We start from the raw sequence: 20,240 nt of genomic DNA, 5'->3' as shown, positions 1-20,240 counted from the left end.
CTCTTGCCCAGCATACAGAAAGCTTTGGGTTCGGTTCTCCAATACTACACAAATCAGGGTTCGAGAGGTGGAGGCAAGAGGATTAGAAATCCAAGGTCACCTTGCCTTTGTGATTTGAGGCCAGCCTGGAGAACATGAGACCCTGACTCGGCAAACAAACCACACACAGACACAAATAACACCCAGCAAAATTAAGACAGAAATGGTGCCTTGATTCCAGGAGCTTCTTTCAGACAAGAGACCTGCCTTCCCACCTGAAAATGTCTGCTGATCCAAGTCCTAAATCAGCCATGGCTGCTTCTTGAGCTTCCCGGCTAGGATGAAGAAACTCATGGTGTACCTTGTCACGTGTCCAGTTTGAACACATCCTCAGATTCCTTATGCCTGACTTAGTGTCAAAGTTTGTGAAACACTGTTTTAGACAATTGCCGAGACAATGGCTAGCGTAAGAGTTAATGATAGCCCGCAACTCTCCACTGCTGATGCAAATCCATTAGTGGTTAGCGTGTGAGGTTTACTTTCTTTGGGCTTTTTGTTTCCAAGAGCTATAAAAAGTTCAATGTTTTTCTTCTCGGTGTCGGAGAGAAGCAATTTCTTAGGCTAGACCGCCCACTGCTGTGGTGTAAGCCTCTGACGTTCTCTAAAGACAAACACAACGAAGCAGATGAAGCTTGGTGTTTTGCTAGTCAACCTTAGACTTTATCTAGCAAGTAAGGGCGGGCTCTGTGGGCCATGGGTGGGGCTAAGCCACAGGGCTTTGGTTTAGACTGCTGCTCTCTCAGGCTGTCTTAGAATCTTCTCAGAGGTATTTCTGGTGGGGAGGCTCATTATATGGTCACAGGGTAGCCTTCGTGGGGAGAAGCCGATGCTGTAGAAGACAGGTGCTCTTTTGAGCCTTAGGGGGATGGAGTTCTTGGCCTGGCCCTTCCTCTGTTGTGTCATCTGGGCCGCTATGGAGACAGATGTAGGTGTATCTCTTCTCCTAATAGTTGAATGTTTCTGATGGGGATCTTATGCAGTTGAAGGGGTGACAGGAAAATATACCAGTACTTCTGGACACTTCCTTTTTGATAATACCTCTTGTTGACATATCTGGCCACAAGGGTCCTTCTTCCTCCTCCAATTATCAAATTGTTACACATAAAGTGGATGCCTCCTTCCTCTCCTTCATTTCCCTGTGGCAAAATAGAAAATATAAGAAAAACACTTTTCTATTTCTTGATGTCCAGAGTTTTAAATTTCCTTAGATTATTTTCTAGCTTCATTATACACGATATGTATAGAAAATGATTTTTCACATTGCACAAGTGCTTCCTTTAATGTTAAATTAATGGAAAAAGGGGGACTGAAGAGATGACTCAGTGGTTAAGAGCACTGACTGCTCTTCCAGAGGTCCTGAGTTCAATTCCCAGTAACCTCTTGGAAGCTCATGACCATCTATAATGGGATCTGATGCCCTCTTCTGGTGTCAGAAGAGAGCTACAGTGTACTCATAAACATTAAATAAATAAATAATTATAAAAAATTAAAAAAGTTAGTGCAAAAGGATGTATGAGCCAGCAGCTGTGGCACATCAATCATCCCAGCTATTCAGGAGGTTGAGGCAGGAGGATCACTTGAACTTCAAGTTGTTTGCTTGGGTCATTGAGGTGGTTTGATGTTTTTGCTTTGTTTTTGTTTAGAGGTCTTGAGGATTGAACCAAGAGACTCACGAATGCCGAGCAGGCACTGTACCCAGTATTTGCTTGTTTGTTTGTTTTTATTCAGGGTTTCACTGTGTAGCCCAAACTGGCCTTACACTCAAGGTTCTCCTACGTCTGCCTCTCAAATGCTGGAATTACACAAACCACCATACCCATCTTTGCAGTGTTTTAAAATTAGGAAATTGATGTGGTATTCAACAAATCAGTTCCCCCTTTTTATCTTTAGTATTTTGGGGGACAGGGTCTCATATAGTCGAGGCTAGCCTTTGACTCTGTTCAGCTGAGAATGACCTTGAACTCCTGAACCTCCTGTGTCCATCTCTTAAGTTTTGAGATTAGAGATGTATATCATTCTGCCTTACTAGCTATTTCTTTAGTTTTCAATTTTTTAAAATTTATTCCCCCCCTTTTTTTTTGGTTTGTGTGTGTGTATTAATGATACTTATTAGCTTGTTTGGGCTACACAATGAGTCTCTGGTTCCAAAACCCAATCAAACACTAAGTGCAGTACTTACTTAGCATATACGAGGCTCTTGCTTCAATCCTTAGTATCTCAGAACAAAAATAAAACAAAACCACCAAAAACCAAACCAGTTATCCAACCAAACAAAAACCCAACCAAAACCAAAAGCAGTTTGCCTGAGCTAATATTCTGGCTTCTCGACTTAAAAATACTCGTTTTAAAATTTGTGTGTATGAATGTCTGTACCCGAGTATATAAGTGTGTGCTAATGGAGGACAGAAAAGAGCGTCAATTCCTTGGAACCCTAGTCACAAGATGTTGTAAGCTGATGTGTGGATGTTGGGAACTAATCTCTGCAAAAAACAGTAAGGACTCAACTGCTGAGCCATCTCTCCAGTCCCTGTCCTGTTAATAGAGCCGGCTTTTAATTTGTGTTGTGCTCAAATAAAATGATTATACAACTTAAAAACTCAGGGAAGAAAATAAGGCGGAAGCCGGAATGTAGGCCTGGCAGGAGGTGGTGTGGAGCAGTCAGGGTGAGTGAGGCCATTGTGGCCCCTGAGTGTGAGCTTGGCAGATCCGTGGAGTCTGGTTTTCTTACCTGTACATTTCCAGTATTAAAACCTAAAGAGTTAGGGTTAGAAACTCGAGGCTGCAATTGGTGGGCAAATCAAATGCTTGCTTACCCCTTCCTTCTCTGTTTGGACAGTTTCTCGGATGGCCCCGCCCACCGTTGCCTCATTTGAGTCTTGAGGCACAGATAGATATCTGTGTTCTGGCATTTAATGCTGAACTGGAGCAAGCACCTCTTCCCTGTTGGCACCGCCGAGTCTCCTTGCCAACTCACATAAGTCTGATTCATCCCATTTTGCAGGTGGGGAAACTGAGGCTCAGAGGGGTGGAGCAACTTAGCTTAGAGTTCAAGACTGACAGGTGGGGTGGCAGAAAAGACCTCAGGTGAACTGACCCCTGGTCTCCCTTGACTTGATTAGGGTTGCAGAGAAGTTATGTTCTAGAAGCAGCCCTGTGAATCAACATGAAGTCCACTACAGGCTACTTCCCAGCAGGTGGTGTGCTGGGCTAGGTGTAGATGGGGTTACAGTGATGAATCAGGTACCGCCCTGGCTGTAGGGAAAGACTTCCTCACAGCGTCACACAGATAAGGTGCTCTTTGTCCTCCTGTTGCAGGTGCCTCTGGTGTGTGTGGGTGGGCAGTGCCCACGGTGGCTGAACTCTTTCTCAACAGCCTGGCCTTGGTGGATCATCTCTCTCCCACTCCTCCTCTGGGCAAAGTGGTGGGGGCTGGGCACTGGCGCTTACAAAGGCCTAAATCATGGCTACTGTTTGTTTCGTCTGCGTGGATGGCCACAAGAAACTTGTAAACTTAGTTGGATCTAGGTGGTGGGAATGAAAGCCTGTGAAGCTCGTCTGCCTGGGCTGGGTTCCAGCCTCCTCCACCTACCTTCTGGTATGGACAGCTCTGAGAGTGAGAAGGGGCAAGGATGTTGAGACATAATCACGGTGAAGCCTTTCGAGTGTTTGGAGAGAGATCCTAAGAGAGCAAGAAGTTTTTTCCCTCTAAGCTAGCTCTAAGAAGAGCTGTTTCAGTTGGGTTTGCTTTGTCAGTCAGAAGATTTAAATAGTCAGTTTTGTATTCCCTTTCCCTACCACCTCTATCATCTTCAGCATCCCCATAATTGCCACCTCTCTAGCTCTATAACCGTTATCATCACCATCACTATCCCTTCATCCCACCACCATTACCACCATTACCAGCACCAGCACTGCCACCAGCACTGCCACCGTCGCCACCACCATCATCACAACCACCATCACTACCACTACCATCACCATTACAACTATCACCATCATCACCACCACCACTATCACCATCACCACCATTACAACCATCACCATCACCATCATCACCACCACCACTATCACCATCACCACCATTACCATCCTCACCATCCCTACCATCATCATCACCATCATCACTCACGATCCTCATCACCACCACTACCATCACCACTATCACCACCATCACAACCATCAACAGCATTGCCATTCCCCCAACCCCCACCCTTACTACCTTTACTACCAGCATCAATACCACTGCTGCCACAACCATCACCACCATCACCACCATCACCACCATCACCATCACTACCTTCACTACCATCACCACCACCTCCATTACCATCAATATACCCATATACCACTATCTCCAGCTCTTTCAAATGCATTTTCTTTATGGGCTAAGTAAAGAGGCAAGGAAAGTCTCAGGGCACCAACACGTCACCCATGAAAGGATGGCTGAAGGATGGGTGTACCGTGGGTGTGACAGGGATCATCAGGGCATAATGGCAGAGAAGGAAACCAATAGACCTTTGAAAAAGACAGGCTAATAGCAAAGTATCAGGAAGGACCCCCCACACTGCTCGCTCCCATGGGAATCCCCGGGGCAGACAGTTCTTGGTGTATCTGGTGAAGGCTGGGGACTTTTGCTTCCTCTCACCTAGACTACCTTACCTCACTAAGGCCACCAACTCTTCTTCCTCCTGTCTCCTGTACCTTCCCTTTATTTTACATAGTGGCAGAGTTGCTTTGCTTGCGATGTCCTCCCCCCTTAGTCATCTATGGCCTGTGATTCAAGGCTCCTTGACATGTTGGAGCCGGTTTATACTGACTCTTCCGAGTCAGGGTTAAATCTCCAGGAATTTTTAAACGGATTGCTAAACATGGTGAGTACTAATCATTAAATCATGTAAGCATAAGTTAAGTAAAATACACTAAAACAAAGATAGTAAACACTTTAAACGTATCACTTCTAATTTATTTTACTAATATCTGTGCTCCTGAGGTGACTTATGACTATTTTATCTGTATAGTAGACATGCTATATAATGGTATGTTACTGTACATCTCTTCTCTGTACACCAAATTAACACAGCTAAAAAAAAAAAAAAATCGGAGCAAACTGGGGTTCGAGTTATTGTTTTACTTTTTCCAGACTTAAGAATTGGCTGAAAAAGTGTAATAATGAAAATTATTATTATTTTTTGCTCTGTTTGCTGTTTTTAAGACAGAGTCTCATGTAGCCCAGGCTGACCTGGAACTCAGTATGTAGCAAAGGATAACCTTGAACTCCTGATCTTCTATCTCCCAAGTGATAGGGGTATAGTCATGGGCCAGCACATCTGGTTTATTGAAAACAGATCTTATGAGAGTGTCATGTCTGTTGTCATGAAGTTGTGAAAAATAAAATCTTCAGAACAATTATTTTTCAGTATTCAAAATAATTCTGATTATGCATAAAAGTCAGAGTATTTTATAACTTTTTTAAATATGTGTATGTGTGTTTGCCTGCATGTATATCCGTGCACCACCTATGTGCATGGTGCTTGCAGAAGCCAGGGAGAGCACCAGTTCCCCTAGCACCAGAGTACATCTGCTTGTGATCTGCCACGTGGATGCTGGGACTCGAACCCGTGTCTTCCAGAAGAGCAGCCGCTGCTCACAATTTCTGAGCCATCTCTGCAGACTTCTCACCCAGGTTCTTGACAAATGATATATTTTCACTGGCATTCAGGTCAGAACTGCATTTGGTAACTGTAGTTCTAAGTTGTGTGAGTTTGGGAAGGCCTGATACAAAAGCTGGGCAGAATAAAGTGATAGCATCCACCCATCCTTTTTATTACTTAGGATAAATGTACGAACAAAGTATAGATTCCGTTTCTTTCCTAGGTAACTGGTTGTTAAACATTTTCTGACATACAATTGACTTTATTAATATTCAAAGATTTGGGCACCTTGGTTCGGGCTTCCTCCAAACTGACCTTTAGTACCCAGCCTTGAACCCCAGCCTTTCTGACTGTGGAAACCCTATCCTGTCCACTGTCTCAAGCAGCCTCCCTCAGTCCTGGGAGAAGATGGACTGTAAGACATCCACCTGCTTTCAAGCCCCTGACTGCTGGAAAACACCCCTTTACTTTCCACCTTGAGGTAGAACTACTGGGGTAGTGTCTGTCACTCTGTCCCTGTCCTTCAGTCCTGGTGACTCAGGACTCCTGACACAGCCATTCTGACCTTGGTGCTGACTCTCTAGCAACTCACTGTGTGGTGCTGGAGTTCCCACAGCCCCACCCCTGGCTGGGAATGCCCTCCCTGCCCCTCCCTCCAGAGCTCTTCCTGCTCTCCGACCCTGAGTCAAGATTCTGTTTTCAAGAAGCCTTCTGTGTGCCACCCACCCGACCTGGCAGCCTCCCAACTCCCTTCAGCCTGCAGAACAGAGAAACTTGTTCATTCCCCACCATCAGTGTGTTTCAGTGGCAAAGAATGGGGTTCCCTCATCAGACCAGAGTAATTACAGTGAATTACTATGCTAAGTGCCTACCAAGCAAAGCATTTTTGCAGCTCTCTAAGGGATTGAGGTGAACTGTAGGAGGGCTCAGGTCACAGGGTGGGTAGGGTAGGGTAAGGGTGGTGGGAGGGGGAGTCAGGTAACCTGAACTGATGGGCTAGCTCTCTTGGGAGAGGAGTTGTCTGAGCCAATGCTATTCCTTATCTGGGTAATGGCAAGCTTTCTATATGTTTTCCTTTCTGTCTGTTCCCTTCAGGTATACTCTGTGGGGACACTATGGTGGCCTTTGTCAACAGTCCAGTAGTACCACTTTTTAGAACCCCAAGAGAGAGTCCCAGTGTTGTCAGGTTGGACACTGAGAGCCTCACTACCTTCTTGATCTCCAGTCTCTGCTTTCAGTTTTATCAGGCAGGGAAGCCCCAAGCTGAGAGTTGCAGCCAGGCTTAGCTGTTGGTAGCACATCAGTTTCTTGTTTCTTTTGCTCAGCTCAGGTGCTTTCCTGAGCAATGGGATGTCATTCTTCACATTCTCTGTTGATTTGGGATCCCGATGACCCTCAGGCATCAGCAAGGATACTTGTTCCCCTTGCCCTGGGCTGGGTAGACTACCCTTTCTCAGTACTGCCTTTTGCTCACCTACAATCCACCTATCTGCTGCCAGTTTGTCTGTATGTCTGTCCGTGCACCCCACCCATGCGTCCATCCACTTATTTGCCATCCATTTTATCTACACTCCCTTCTCTTCTTCCTTGAGACTTCACCCTCCATCCTCTGTCCTTTTGTCCTTTATGAGCATCTGTCCAATGCTGCAGTGTCTGTAGAAATCATATTCTAAAGCCGTGTGGAGCAGAGGATTGATCCTAAGGAATGGGAGGGATTTGGAAAGAGAGAGGACAAGTGTAGAAATGAAGGCAGATGCTGGGAATGTAGGTGTCTGTGATGAGCATCACAGTGGAGCACCATGGGTAATGGGCTGGAGGATAAAAGCTACATGTTTCCTGTGCCGGAACCCAAGGTGGTTAGTGACTGTATCTATTGCTGGGTCTTAGTCATCTGACCACCAATGCACTTAACCTGGATATAATTTTGGGGTGCAGACGGAGCACCCGTCTTACCCTACTTATCCCAGATCCTTGTGGCACTGTTAAATGTTTTTCATCTTTGAGGTAGGATCATTTGCGTGTGTATGTGATGTGATGTATCAGATATCCTGCATATTAGATATTTACAATTCAATTCATGACAGTAGCAAAATTATAGTTCTTAAGTAGCGACAAGATAATTTTATGGCTGAGGGTCACCACAACTTGAAGGACTGCATTAAAATGTTTCTGCATTAGGAAGGTGGAAAACCATTGCTCTAGACTCTAGAGCCTAGGTTGAAGTTGTGTCTCTTAGGGACCTTCTTGTCAAGGGAACCTGTCCTTGACACATGAGGCTTGAGTACAGACAGGCTAAGCAGGGGTTGGACCCTTGCTGCAGAAGTTGAAAAGTTCCTCCCACCCCCCACATCATCCATGGTGTGTGGCACATTCTCTGATCTATCAGCTTTGCAGTACAACTAGGCTTCAGATGCCTGTCTGCTGAGTCAGGCTAGGGTCTTATAAGGACATGTGACTTGGATGGCCAGACTGGCCTAGGAGAGCAGTAGCCAGACAATGGCAGAGCTCTCTGGGCAAAAGGGGGACTCTAGGCTTTGGGGAGTACACCAGGCTTCTGACTGGTTCCTAGCATACAACACTGCCTGCTAGCCTGTTCAGGACCAAATGTTGCTCTTCTCTGGCTTTAGAGGTTACTTAGGTTCCATCATCCCTGCAAATAACAACCCTGAGTCCTAGGTGACCTCTCTCTAAGGCTTGGCAGGGAGGGGCATGGAAGAGAAAAAAAGGTCCTTTTATCAGAAAAAAATAGAGAAGTCCAGCCTTGAGATTGGGGATTGTACTCCCTACCTATGACTGGGGAGGACCCTGCTGCTCATTTCTTTCCCACAGGGTGGAAGTGTCCCCAGCCCCCCAAAAGACTCAAGAAAACAGGACAAGAGAAATGCTTGGGCCAGAAACAATGGCATGTCTATAATCCCCAGACTAAGGAGAAGCTGAGGCTGGAGGATCACTGTGACTTCAAAGTCATCCTGGCTACATAGTTAGAGCCTGTCACAAGCTAGCAAGCAAGTGAATAAACACACTTCCCCATGCCAACACTTCTTACCCAGTCCCATCTCTCTCTCCTTCTCTCTCTCTCCCTCTCCCTCCCCCTATCACACACACCCCAAAAGAGAAACATGCAGTATTAGTCCAAAGGAAGCCAGCAGGGGAAGAATGTTCTAGACTGGGCAGCAAGAAGGTTTTAGGACATCCAGTTTAATTTGGGGTATAGAAAAGGGAGCCAAAAATTTCTCTCTCTAAGCATGGACCTGCTTCTCCCAGGACTCTCCTGGGGCACTGTAGCTCTTTAGAGAGTCCAGAACAAATCATTTGCTTGAGCCAAAAGGGTGATAAGTGTTCTCTACCTCCATTGATGAAGCCATAAGTTAGAGAGTCAAAGATGAAGGTGAAATCAGACTTGTGAGTAGCCTCTAGGTCTCTTCTTGGGCAAAATAGAAATATTAAGGTAGAGAATTCCAACCCAAGGTCTTAACCTTTGTACATGGTCAACTCATCTGCAACAAGACATGATGACGTATCTGTCCTCTCTGACCTAGGAAGATGCTTGGAAAGACACAGCGTTATTTGTGTGGGTTCCTTGGCAAATGCACCTGCTTGGTCCTGACAATGCAGGAAAACTGGAACAGAGGTATTTTACCAGATAGTCAATCAGCCCTGTTCAAAGGTGTCAAGGTTGTGGAAAACGGCGACAGTGGAGGAACTGGATTCGAGGCTGCACACGGTTGTGGAAAACGGCGACGGTGGAGGAACTGGATTCGAGGCTGCACAGGGTTGTGGAAAACGGCGACGGTGGGAGAACTGGATCTGAGGCTGCACAGGGGACTGAATGAGGAAATGTAGTGTGGGATCTACAGTTATGATCTGTAGAAGAGGAGAAACCATGTTGGAAAGCCAGCAAGATTAGAGAAATATCTGTGGTGGATTAAGGACATGCTTTGTGTCAGCGTTAACTTTCTGTCTTTGAAAACTCTACAGTTCACATGTGACATGTTCACATTAAGGGTAGCTGGTTGAAGGGCACAATACATTTTCTGAACTCTTTTCTTGAGCTTTGAAAACTTACTGCTATTAGTATTATCATTATCATCATCCTTATTAAAGACACAGAGTCCTATGTAGCCTGGGCTGGCCTCAAAATTACTGTGTGGCTAACAATGGTCTTGAGGATGATCCCCCTGCCTCCACCTTCCAAGAACTAGAATTACAGGTGTGCACCACCAAATATGACCATGTGTTTTTCGTTTTGAAAAATCTCTAAGAATCTAAAATTACCTTAAAATAAAAAAATTAAAAATTGCCAGGCATGGTGGCAAAGGTTTATGATCCAGCACTGGGTGGTAAGAAGTAGAGAGGTAGGAATTACAAATTTGGGGTCAACCTGGGCTACATAGGGAGTTCTTGTTTCAAAACAAAACAAAACAAACCAAACACACAAGCAAACAACAACAACTAAACCAAACCAAACCCCAAACCAGAAAGTAAAATGCACCCCTCTCTCTCAGAGCAGCTATGAGTGTGTGAGGAAGCTAAGGGCGGGGTGGGAAGCCTGGAGCCAGTATTGAGCAGTCTGCCTCTCCCTGCTGTTTTGCCCCCTGCACCCTGACAGGCACAGCTCAAAGCTGCTTTCTCCAGCCCTGACTGGCCCTGCCCGCCTCTTATCACCATAACTGCTGCCAAGACTTCTTTGCCAAGTTTTCCCTGCCGCCTCCACAACTGGCTACCAGCACCCAGTCTGCTACACAGTGGAGAGGGTTTGCATAGCCTCTTCTCAAAGTAGAGTCTCTCCAGGGACAGACAAGCTAAGGACAGAGACAAAGTCACACCGGAATGAGGCGGGGCACTAGATCCAAGAGACAGAAAAAGGATGCACACTCAGGCTGTGGTGAGACAAAGGAAGAGTTTGGAGTCTTGCTCCAAACCCAGGGACTCCAGGAGACACCAGGAGCTGGTGGAGGCCAGGAAGGATTCCTCCCTAGAGTCTTCAGATGGGGTGTGGCTCCTCCATCTTTTCTGAGGGGCATCTGGCTCCCAGAACTGTGGTGGAATACAAGTAGGCTTGTGTTGTTGAAGCTGCCGAGTCTGAAGACTCGGGATGAGCAGCCCTGAGAAGCAGGCGTGGACTCAGTCTTCGCAGGCTCGCTCCTCTCTAAGGCAACTCTGAAGGGCTTCCCTTGCCTTTTTAGGTGACCGACTTCCAAAGGCAGGGGTGGTCTCTTCCAGGATCTCTCCCACTAGCCCGTGAACCTCTACACCAAGGCCATGTCTCTCTCCTCAGTCCTGGATCCTCCTTCATGAAGATGCGTCTCCTTAGCTCCACCCAGACCTCAGCACACAATAAGGCTGTGTAGGGGCTGCCTAGCCCAGTCCTTTTACCTGTTTGGGTTGGCATAGGTCTCCCCACCACAGGGAGGTGTAGGAGATTCACTAACCACAGAGTGCTGGCTGCCCAGACTCCTCTTTTCCTCCCTGTTCCTGGGCAGGTGGAAGGGAGGGGGAGACCTGGAGCTCACATAAAGAGTACTTACAAGAGGTAGGGGTATGCCAGTTCCCAGCAGACAGAGGTGCCTATTTGATGCCCATTCCAACCCATTAACCTTTGCTGCCCCAGAGATTACACATCTTGAGAATACTCATCATCCACACTGAGGGGATAGGAGTGTGCTGCCTCGTTCCTATTTCCTAACTGGCTGGGCCTTTGGCAGCTCCTTCGGGATTCAGTCTATGGTAGGGACTGTTGGCAAAGGTCTCCCCTTTAGATTGTGTGTGATTATCTGATATTCATTCTCTACCCTCTTGGATAAGGGGGAGAGGTGGAAAATCAGGGTAAGGAGGAGGACCAGAGAAGGAGGTGAAGCAGGGAGATGAGAGACTGGAGTAGAGGGGTAGGTAAAGAGGAGGAGGGGAATAGGGTGGTGGAGGACGAGGAACACTGAAAAGAAGGCTCCTTGAAGTCCCACTGACTGACAGGAAGCAGAACTTTTCTTGGTTCAGGGTGTTAGGTCACTAAAGGAGCTGGAGTTGAACATTCACTCTGATCCTGTCTGTGGATCTCCCTGGATGCTGTCTCCAGGAAGGATACCCCACCTCTTACCTTACCCAGTTTCTAACAGAAGTCTCTTCCTCAACCCAAATCTCCTCTGCCTAGTGCTGGGGAAATTGCACGGCTGGTTTTGGAGAATATTCTATGGAAGGAGATTAGAAATGTCTGTCAGTGGTGGGTGGAGCTGGGTGGGGCCCCAGGTTACTCATATCCTTGCTAGTCCTTAGAGAGGCAGATTTGGGGGAGCTCTCAACCTTAAGAGTCCATTTTAGCATTGTCTTCTGAGCTTTTAAGCCCTTTTGTGGGGAGGGTGTTGATTTCTGCTTTGGTGGCAGGCAGGGTCAGGTGGGATTGGCTGTCTAAGGTACAGTCCTTTCTGAGAGCAGTTGATACCAAGAGCAGTGCAGGAGCCTCAGCGGGGTCTGTTGGGGCCTGTCTGGGAAGATAGGACGTGCCAGGCAGTCCCAGACACGACCACATTCCTCCCAACATGCCTGCAGGGGTCCATGGAGTTGAGGGGCTGACAGAGGGTGTGTGGGGCAGGAAATGGGTGTTCTGGGGATAGCCACAGCTTGATATACAAACCTCTGAAGCAGAATTAACTGGGCTCTTGGAGTTGTCCCCTTGTCTTCAGGGACTCAGGAACCAGAAACCCCCTTGTCCACTTTGGCTATGGCCTTGGCTCAGTCCTGCCTTACTCCCAGGTACCTGCATTCCTGCCATACATGTCTTGGGTGAGCTCCACGGTAGATCAAGCGAGGGTATCTGAGTCAGCCCTGTGCCTCCCGTCTCAGCTGTCTTGGCATCTGAGGGGGCACACGGGGCTGGAAACACAAACAAACAAGCGAATAAACCAATCTCTCTAGGCTTGCTTCAGGCAGTGCTCTTACCTGCTTTGAGGTCAAAATAAGCTCCAACCCTCTGTCCAGACCCCATGCCACACAGAGTTGACAACAATTTAACATCATTGTCTCATTAGACCCTCAGAGCTCTCTGTAGTAGAAACAATGAGGGGGTGCTCTTGGCTCCCACTTTTCAGAAGAGCAAACTAGGGCTCTGAGAAGTACCTGACCCCGTGCTGTCTCTCAGTGTCTCTGGCTGTGTCTGTGAGACCTAGGCTGACCTAATAGCTAACGGCACAGATCTGTGTGTAGGTTTGTGGTGGGTATTAGGGTCTGTCCCCAGGGCTCAGGGGGAGCTTCCTGGAGTCTGAGCCACTTGACTGGCTGAGAATGTGACAGATGGCCAGTCCTTAGCAGGTAGTGCCAAGGATAGCCACGTTGATGTACCTCCAGCTACGTGCCAGTTTCTCACTCTGGTGGTCTTTTTGTACATGTAATAAAGGAGTCTCCCACCCATTAAATGGGAACTAACAGGTCAGCAGGTTTATGGCGTGGTAAGGCCCTACTCTGTCATCCTACTTGAGCCCAGAGTGTGGGTTCCTAAGGGCTGTGGCTCCCGGGGCCCCATGGGAAAGTGTAGCCTGCAGGCCCACCCCTCCCCTGATGAATCATGCCTGGCGGGACGAGAAAGCCCAAAACACTTCAAACAATGAGTTTCCAGTAAAATATGACAGACATGATGAGGCGGAGGAGAGGAGGGATCTGATCGGGAGTTGGCTCTGGTCTGGGAGTGATGAAAGCCAAGGGGAATGGAACATGCCAGGCCCGCCCCCCTCCTCACCACTATAAAGCACTATCGTACTTTTCCAACGTACCTGAGCAGCTCTCTCTTCTCTCTGCCGACTCACTTGCTCACCTCTCTCAAAGCCATGGCCAGCTGCAGCCGCCAGTTCACCTCCTCCAGCTCCATGAAGGGCTCCTGTGGCATTGGTGGTGGTTCCAGCCGCATCTCCTCCGTCCTGGCTGGAGGATCCTGCCGGGCTCCCAGCACCTATGGGGGCATGTCGGTCACCTCCTCTCGCTTCTCCTCTGGGGGAGCCTGTGGGATTGGAGGTGGCTATGGTGGGGGCTTCAGCAGCAGCAGTTTTGGTGGTGGATTTGGTGGAGGACTTGGTGGTGGATATGGTGGAGGGTTTGGAGGTGGATTTGGTGGATTTGGTGGTGGACTCGGCGGTGGTGATGGGCTCCTGGTTGGCAGTGAGAAGGTGACCATGCAGAACCTCAATGATCGATTGGCCACCTACCTGGATAAGGTGCGTGCCCTGGAAGAGGCCAACAGTGATTTGGAGGTGAAGATCCGTGACTGGTACCAGAGGCAGCGGCCCACTGAGATCAAAGACTACTCCTCCTACTACAAGACCATCGAGGACTTGAAGAACAAGGTGGGACTTGCCATTCCATTTTCCTCCAAGGCTTCAGATCATCTCTAGACTCCTAGATAGGACAGTCTCTAGTCCCAAACTTCTCTCTCTGAGGCCCCAAATGTCCCCCAATAGGACTGGTCGGTGAGAAGATGGAGTCGCTTCCTGGCTTTCCCACATGCTTTTATGAGCTCCAATCCTTAGCCCACATGAGGCCAATGGTTTCTGCACTTAGCATTTTACAGAGAAAGAAGTTGAAGCTTTGAGAGGTGCTGTGACTTGCTAAAGATCAAGAGGGGGTAGGGAGCTGAGATTAGAGCGCAGGTGGCTCACCTTCTGCTATAGGAGGCAGTTGCTTCTCCAGCAGAAGGGAGGAGTGAGGCTGTAACGGGACCCACCAAGCTAGACGCTCAAACCTCTCATTAGCTTGTTAGTCTGGGCTGAGGCTGCCGCGCCCATGAGCTTTGGCACCAGATAGCTTCTCCCTATAGCCTGGCAGACATAGAAAATCCACACCTACAACTAATCAAGGCTGGATATATTTACTCCAGACCAGAGAATGCCTGGTGGAGTTGTGCTTCCAAAACCTTTCTTCATGCTCCTGTTAAACCTCCTTGGCTCCTGTGCCTCCAATAAGTTATGGAAATTAGGCAAGTTTCTGGCAGGAACTCCAGCCAGGTTTAGAGATCCTTCTCTCTTTCTCTCTCTCTCTTTTTTTTCCCTCCTCCTCCTTCTTCTTTAGTTTCCTCTTTTCTAATCCCCTGGGCAAGTTGTGTTTTGTCTCTTGGGAAAGTCCCACCTGAGGTCCATGCCCCATGGGCTTAGAAAGGAATGTGTGTGTGTGCAGTGAGTTGATAGGACCTGATAGGGCTTCCCTGTACCGAGAGAAGGATCCAGAAGATGAAGGCTATGTAGGGAGCCTTAGGGGAACTTTCAAATCCCAAGACCGATTTTAGGTTTATAGGTGAGTGGTAGCGGTAAGACCTAAATTCTGAGGCTTTTGAGCCTGGGGCCAGACCTATTTGCAGTTTTTCTGTTGAGCAGGAGTCAAAGTCCTGGGTTGAAACTGACTGCATGGGGTTCCCTCTCAGGCTTCTGTGGTAAACAAAGGCTCAGGAGATGACAACAGGATTCAAGCAAGAGCAAGAAAGGGAGGCCAGAGCAGGCCACAGTGACGTCTGCCTACAGATATCTGTTTAACCAGGGCAGGCTGCAGTGACATCTGCCTAGATATTTGTTTAACCGATGACCCATGGCTTTTCCATGCTACAGATCCTGGCAGCCACTGTGGACAACGCCAATGTCCTCCTGCAGATCGACAATGCCCGCCTGGCTGCTGATGACTTCCGCACCAAGTGAGTTTGCTGTGCGCAGTGGTTCAGAGCCTCCGGCATGTGGGGTGGGGCATCTTGGGTCAGTGCTTTCTAACCAGGGTTGGTTTGTGCTGGGAGAACCCCCTACGGTGCTTGTAAAAATAGAAGCCTGTTGGGCTCCACCCTTGGAGCTGGGTTCAGTTATTTGTAACTGGTTACCTAGGAGATTCTGATCCACAGCCAGGTGTGAAAGTCATCACTTTAGGGAGAGCTGCTTCACACTTCCCCCGCCTATCCCTAAACTGCAGTAAGCTGTCTGTCATATTTGGAGGTGTTGAGCCTTATTGGCTGGGAGGCTGGAAGTGCCCTTTTCAGGCACATGACTAAGGGTGAATTTTCTTATGCTCTGGACCCTAGGAATGTTCAGACTTAAGCAACCAATGGGCACTGTTTCTCCACAACACCCTGGGTGCCAACTCTGGGAATCATGTGTAAAGGAAGAGAACAAAGCTTTCAGTGTGGCTGGGATGGGTAGTTCATTCCTTTTCTCTGGAATCATTCTAGGTTTGAGACGGAGCAGACCCTGCGCATGAGCGTGGAGGCCGACATCAACGGCCTGCGCCGGGTGCTGGATGAACTGACCCTGGCCAGAGCTGACCTGGAGATGCAGATCGAGAACCTCAAGGAGGAGCTGGCCTACCTGAAGAAGAACCACGAGGAGGTGAGAGCTAAATGGAAAGGCCAGCTTAAGAGGGTGGGTGGAGAGAAGCAACAGAGTAGCAGATGGTGTCTGGGTTGGAATCACCCGTTGCTGAAAAGCCCTGTCAGTCATGTGGCTCTTGACTATGGGACCTTTTCTGTCTCTGCAGGAAATGGCCTCCATGAGAGGCCAGGTGGGCGGGGACGTCAATGTGGAAATGGACGCCGCCCCCGGTGTGGACCTGAGCCGAATCCTGAACGAGATGCGTGATCAGTACGAGAAGATGGCGGAGAAGAACCGCAAGGATGCCGAGGAATGGTTCTTCACCAAGGTGGGTGTCATTTGGAGAGGAAGGAATGCAGAGTACCTGCCTTCCAGGGCGTTCTGGTGTGAATAGTATTCTTTTTTTTCACAGACAGAGGAGCTGAACCGTGAGGTGGCCACCAACAGCGAGCTGGTGCAGAGCGGCAAGAGCGAGATCTCTGAGCTCCGGCGCACCATGCAGAACCTGGAGATCGAGCTGCAGTCCCATCTCAGCATGGTAGGGATGCCATTGTGCATGAAGGTCGAATTTGGATTTGCCGCAGGGGCATGGCCATTCTCAGTGATCCATTGCCCTATTTCTCTCCCTCACAGAAAGCATCCCTGGAGAATAACCTGGAGGAGACCAAAGGCAGATACTGCATGCAGCTGGCCCAGATCCAGGAGATGATCGGCAGCGTGGAGGAGCAGCTGGCTCAGCTGCGCTGTGAGATGGAGCAGCAGAACCAGGAATACAAGATCCTGCTGGATGTGAAGACACGGCTGGAGCAGGAGATCGCCACCTACCGCCGTCTGCTGGAAGGAGAGGATGCCCAGTGAGTGCCTGGGCTACCCTTTAGTTCATGCCCCTTCCCTTCACAAATGTCCCCCAGATGTCTAATGGTCCTGCCATTTTCTGTTTTTGCAGCCTTTCATCTGCCCAGTTCTCCTCATCCTCTCAATTCTCCTCTGGCTCTCAATCATCCAGAGATGGTAAGACTCTAGTCTACACCAACCTGGGCCTGGGAATACCTTCAACTCTTTCAGGAGCAGATCTACGACCTAGATTAGAACCTTCTTGGGGATTAAGTTAAGTGTTCTTACTCAGTATTCTCTATGAGTGCCTTCAGGAAAACAACCAACCAACCAACCAACCAACCAACCAACCAACCAACCAACCAACCACTTTCTAGGTCTCCTCAGAGCTAAGACTAGTGACCTTAACCTTGTTTCTCCAATGGGTGTTTGGGTAGATTCCATGATGATGAAAATCAGCACCACGGAGAGCAACACACTTCGAAGTGTCTGGGTTTAGCTGCCTTTAGGTCTAGTTGGATAGCACCAGTTGAGTGCTCCAGTTTGAGGACACAGTCTGGACATGAGGCAGCAGGGGGTGAGGTGGCACACGGAGAAAGGGCAGCAGGGGACAGCTTACTCCTTAGTTTCTTGGCTTCTCTCTGCCCTTTAGGACACTTCCCATCTGTCTACCCCACTAATGCCTCCTCTCTCACTTTCTCCAGTGACCTCCACCAACCGCCAGATCCGCACCAAGGTCGTGGATGTGCACGACGGCAAGGTGGTCTCCACCCACGAGCAGGTCCTGCGCACCAAGAACTAAGGCTGCTAGTTACTGCTCAGGCTTAGGAGGCTCCTGCGTGGATGCAGATACTGCTGGAAGAGCCCCTGTATTGTCCCTATACAATTCACCCCATACTTGACCCTTGTCCTTCTGGCGAGCAATAAAGCTTCTTTTTCTGAGTTGCACAATCGCTGTCTCCCTGGTCATTGTCAGGAGTGGGGGTGGGAGGAATGTGGGAAGTGTTGCTTTGGAGCTCAGAAGAGCACCTGGCTCTGGCCTCTGGGACTGGGAGAAAGGGCCTGGGGGCGAGCTTGGCTCGAGTCCCAGGTCGGGTTTCACCACCTCAGAAGATATAGGTGACTCTGTGTACCAGGTTATGGGTTCTCTTAGGACAGAGGTATAGTTCTTCATTTATTCATTTGTCCACATTCACCAGATATGGAGTGCTTTTAGGTGCCGGGCAGTGTGTTAGGTGAAGGATTCTTTAAAAATAAAAATTATTGTTATTGTTGTTGTTGTTGTTATTGTTGTATGTGCATGATATATATGTGGGTACATGTGTATGTGGAGGTCAGAGGACAACTTTGGAGAGCTGGTTTTCTTTCTCCTTTGTGGGTTTGGGTTATTGAACTCCGGTGATCTGGTCTGAGGAGCACTTTCCCCTGCTGGGTCATCTCACTGGCCTTAGGTTAAGGATTCCTAAGGATTTTGTGATCTTTTAAGATGACTCTGTATCAGAACTCATACATTTTTTTTTCTATATATCCCATCTCTAGATAAGTAGAAAACTTTGTGTACAATGTTATGTGGTTTACTAGTCCCCTAATACTCTGTGAACCCCAAGTAAGAACTCATGCTCTGTTGGTGGCCATATTTCCCTGATCTGGATGTCTAGAGTTGAGTCTATTCTTAGTCAGTTTAGAGCAGTGGTTTGAAATCTTCCCAACACTGGGACCCTTTAATACTGTTCTTCATGTTGTGAAAAATAAAATTATTTTCACTGCCACTTCATAACTGTACTTATGACACGGCTATGAATTGTATTGTAAATACCTGTGTTTTCTGGTGGTCTTAGGTGATCCCCATGAAAGAGTCATTTGAACTCAAAGTCAAATGACTGATTTAGAGGGTGTTGACGATCCTCTCTTTTCCATATCTGTTAAATGGGGATGATAGTGCTGTCTCCCAGTCTTGTGGGTGTTAACTGGAAGCACAGTCTGTAAGAACACAGACTGGAGTACACAGGTTCAAGGCAAGGTTGTCTTAGCAATGCTGGGTACCATTCATGACAAGGGCATTTCTAGAGGCTTCCAGAATATGCTAACTGGTTTCTAACCTTGGGTTTGCTCTGAATTAGTGACCTTGGAGATCTTAGCCTTTGGTTTTTTTCATTTGTAGAATAAAGAGATGTAACCCGCGTCTTGTAGATGATACACAAATCTAATGAGTAAGTTACACCTTAAGAGCCAGACTGACCTCTGAGCCTGGTGGGTCACACATGTAAGCCAGCACTAGTGAGGTGGATCCAGGAGGACTGTTGTGAGTTTAAGGCCAGAGTGGGCTCAGTAGTGAGAGCATTAGGAGCCTCCACTTGGAGGAGTGACTTTTGCTTTGTCTTGTGGTTGACTGAGGAGTGGGAAGAGGAGGAACCTTATCTGGGTGCATGCCAGAGATGCCAGGGGTGGGGAGGGCTCACTACCCCCTGGACTAGGAAGAATTGACTAGATCTGTATTAATTCCAATCGCTTGGTCACTTGGCTGGGTGATGGAAAGTTCTAAGTATAGCTGAATGTGGGTGAATGAAGAAAGACAATTTGGACCTGAGAATTCTGTCTTTCCTGGGTTCCCATTTTTACTAGCCTTGAAGAACTGGAATAGGATAGAAAACACACATCCCTCTTTCCTAAGGTGGAGGAGAAATACCTTCACTATACAATGCTGATGACGTGAATGATCTCATGGAACCGATGAGCTTAGCATCAAGCTTGGTGCATAGTGCTCTGCTGGTGACAGCTCAAGATGAGTAATTATTAGTAAAAGGAATGAAGTGTTGCTGGTGTTCCTTGTACCTACACAGCAGGAAAGTCATGACCGGCCTATGCCTTTGAAACCCTGAGATAACTCTTTTTTTTAACCCGAGTCGTTTGCAAGTTTGAGCTGGGGTGAACGTTGTCTGAAGAAGTGTATCCTGGAGCCAAAGGACCAGATCCTTAGGGAGGAGAGATATCAGGGTGCCCACCAGGGCAATGAGCTTCCTGTCAAGTGTGACATAGAATATAGGGGGTGGTTCACACTTGAGGGGTTCATCTGGGTTGGACTGAGAGCAAAATGCAGCTACACTCAGAAGTGGAGATGGAAGCCCAGAAAGCTAAGGATTCTTCATGGATCTTCTGGCATCACCCTACCTGGGACATTGGAGTTTTTCTGTGACATTCTGAGCGCACGAGCTCCTTAGCACTACTGTGCTGAGGGAGCACCCTCTGTCCTTGCTTGGATGGCTGCCACTGAGGTTGGAAGGAATACAGGGAAAAGGCAGACTTGCTCGAGGCCATTTGGCTATAAGCAAGCTCAGAACGGGAGAGGGGGCGGTGGTGAAGGGGAGGGGGGCGGTGGCTTAGATTTCAGGAGCCT

The 20,240-nt window shown here is 48.1% G+C and overlaps 1 protein-coding gene across 1 annotated transcript; it reads left to right on the top strand.

Annotated features, from left to right (window-relative positions):
- Positions 1 to 13,466: 13,466 nt before the first annotated feature.
- LOC308425998 (keratin, type I cytoskeletal 14) lies at positions 13,467 to 17,731 on the top strand. Its single transcript, XM_080923700.1, has 8 exons — positions 13,467 to 14,017; positions 15,269 to 15,351; positions 15,874 to 16,030; positions 16,179 to 16,340; positions 16,425 to 16,550; positions 16,646 to 16,866; positions 16,959 to 17,023; positions 17,551 to 17,731. Exons 1-8 carry the CDS (start codon positions 13,505 to 13,507, stop codon positions 17,646 to 17,648), a joined length of 1,425 nt encoding a protein of 474 aa, XP_080779826.1. The 5' UTR covers positions 13,467 to 13,504; the 3' UTR covers positions 17,649 to 17,731.
- The last annotated feature ends 2,509 nt before the right edge of the window (positions 17,732 to 20,240 follow it).

Source organism: Micromys minutus, assembly GCF_963924665.1.
Source record: "Micromys minutus genome assembly, chromosome: 10".
In the NCBI taxonomy this organism is placed as follows: domain Eukaryota; kingdom Metazoa; phylum Chordata; class Mammalia; order Rodentia; family Muridae; genus Micromys; species Micromys minutus.
Note: the sequence above shows the minus strand (reverse complement) of the source record. Positions and strands in the feature narration are given on the sequence as shown.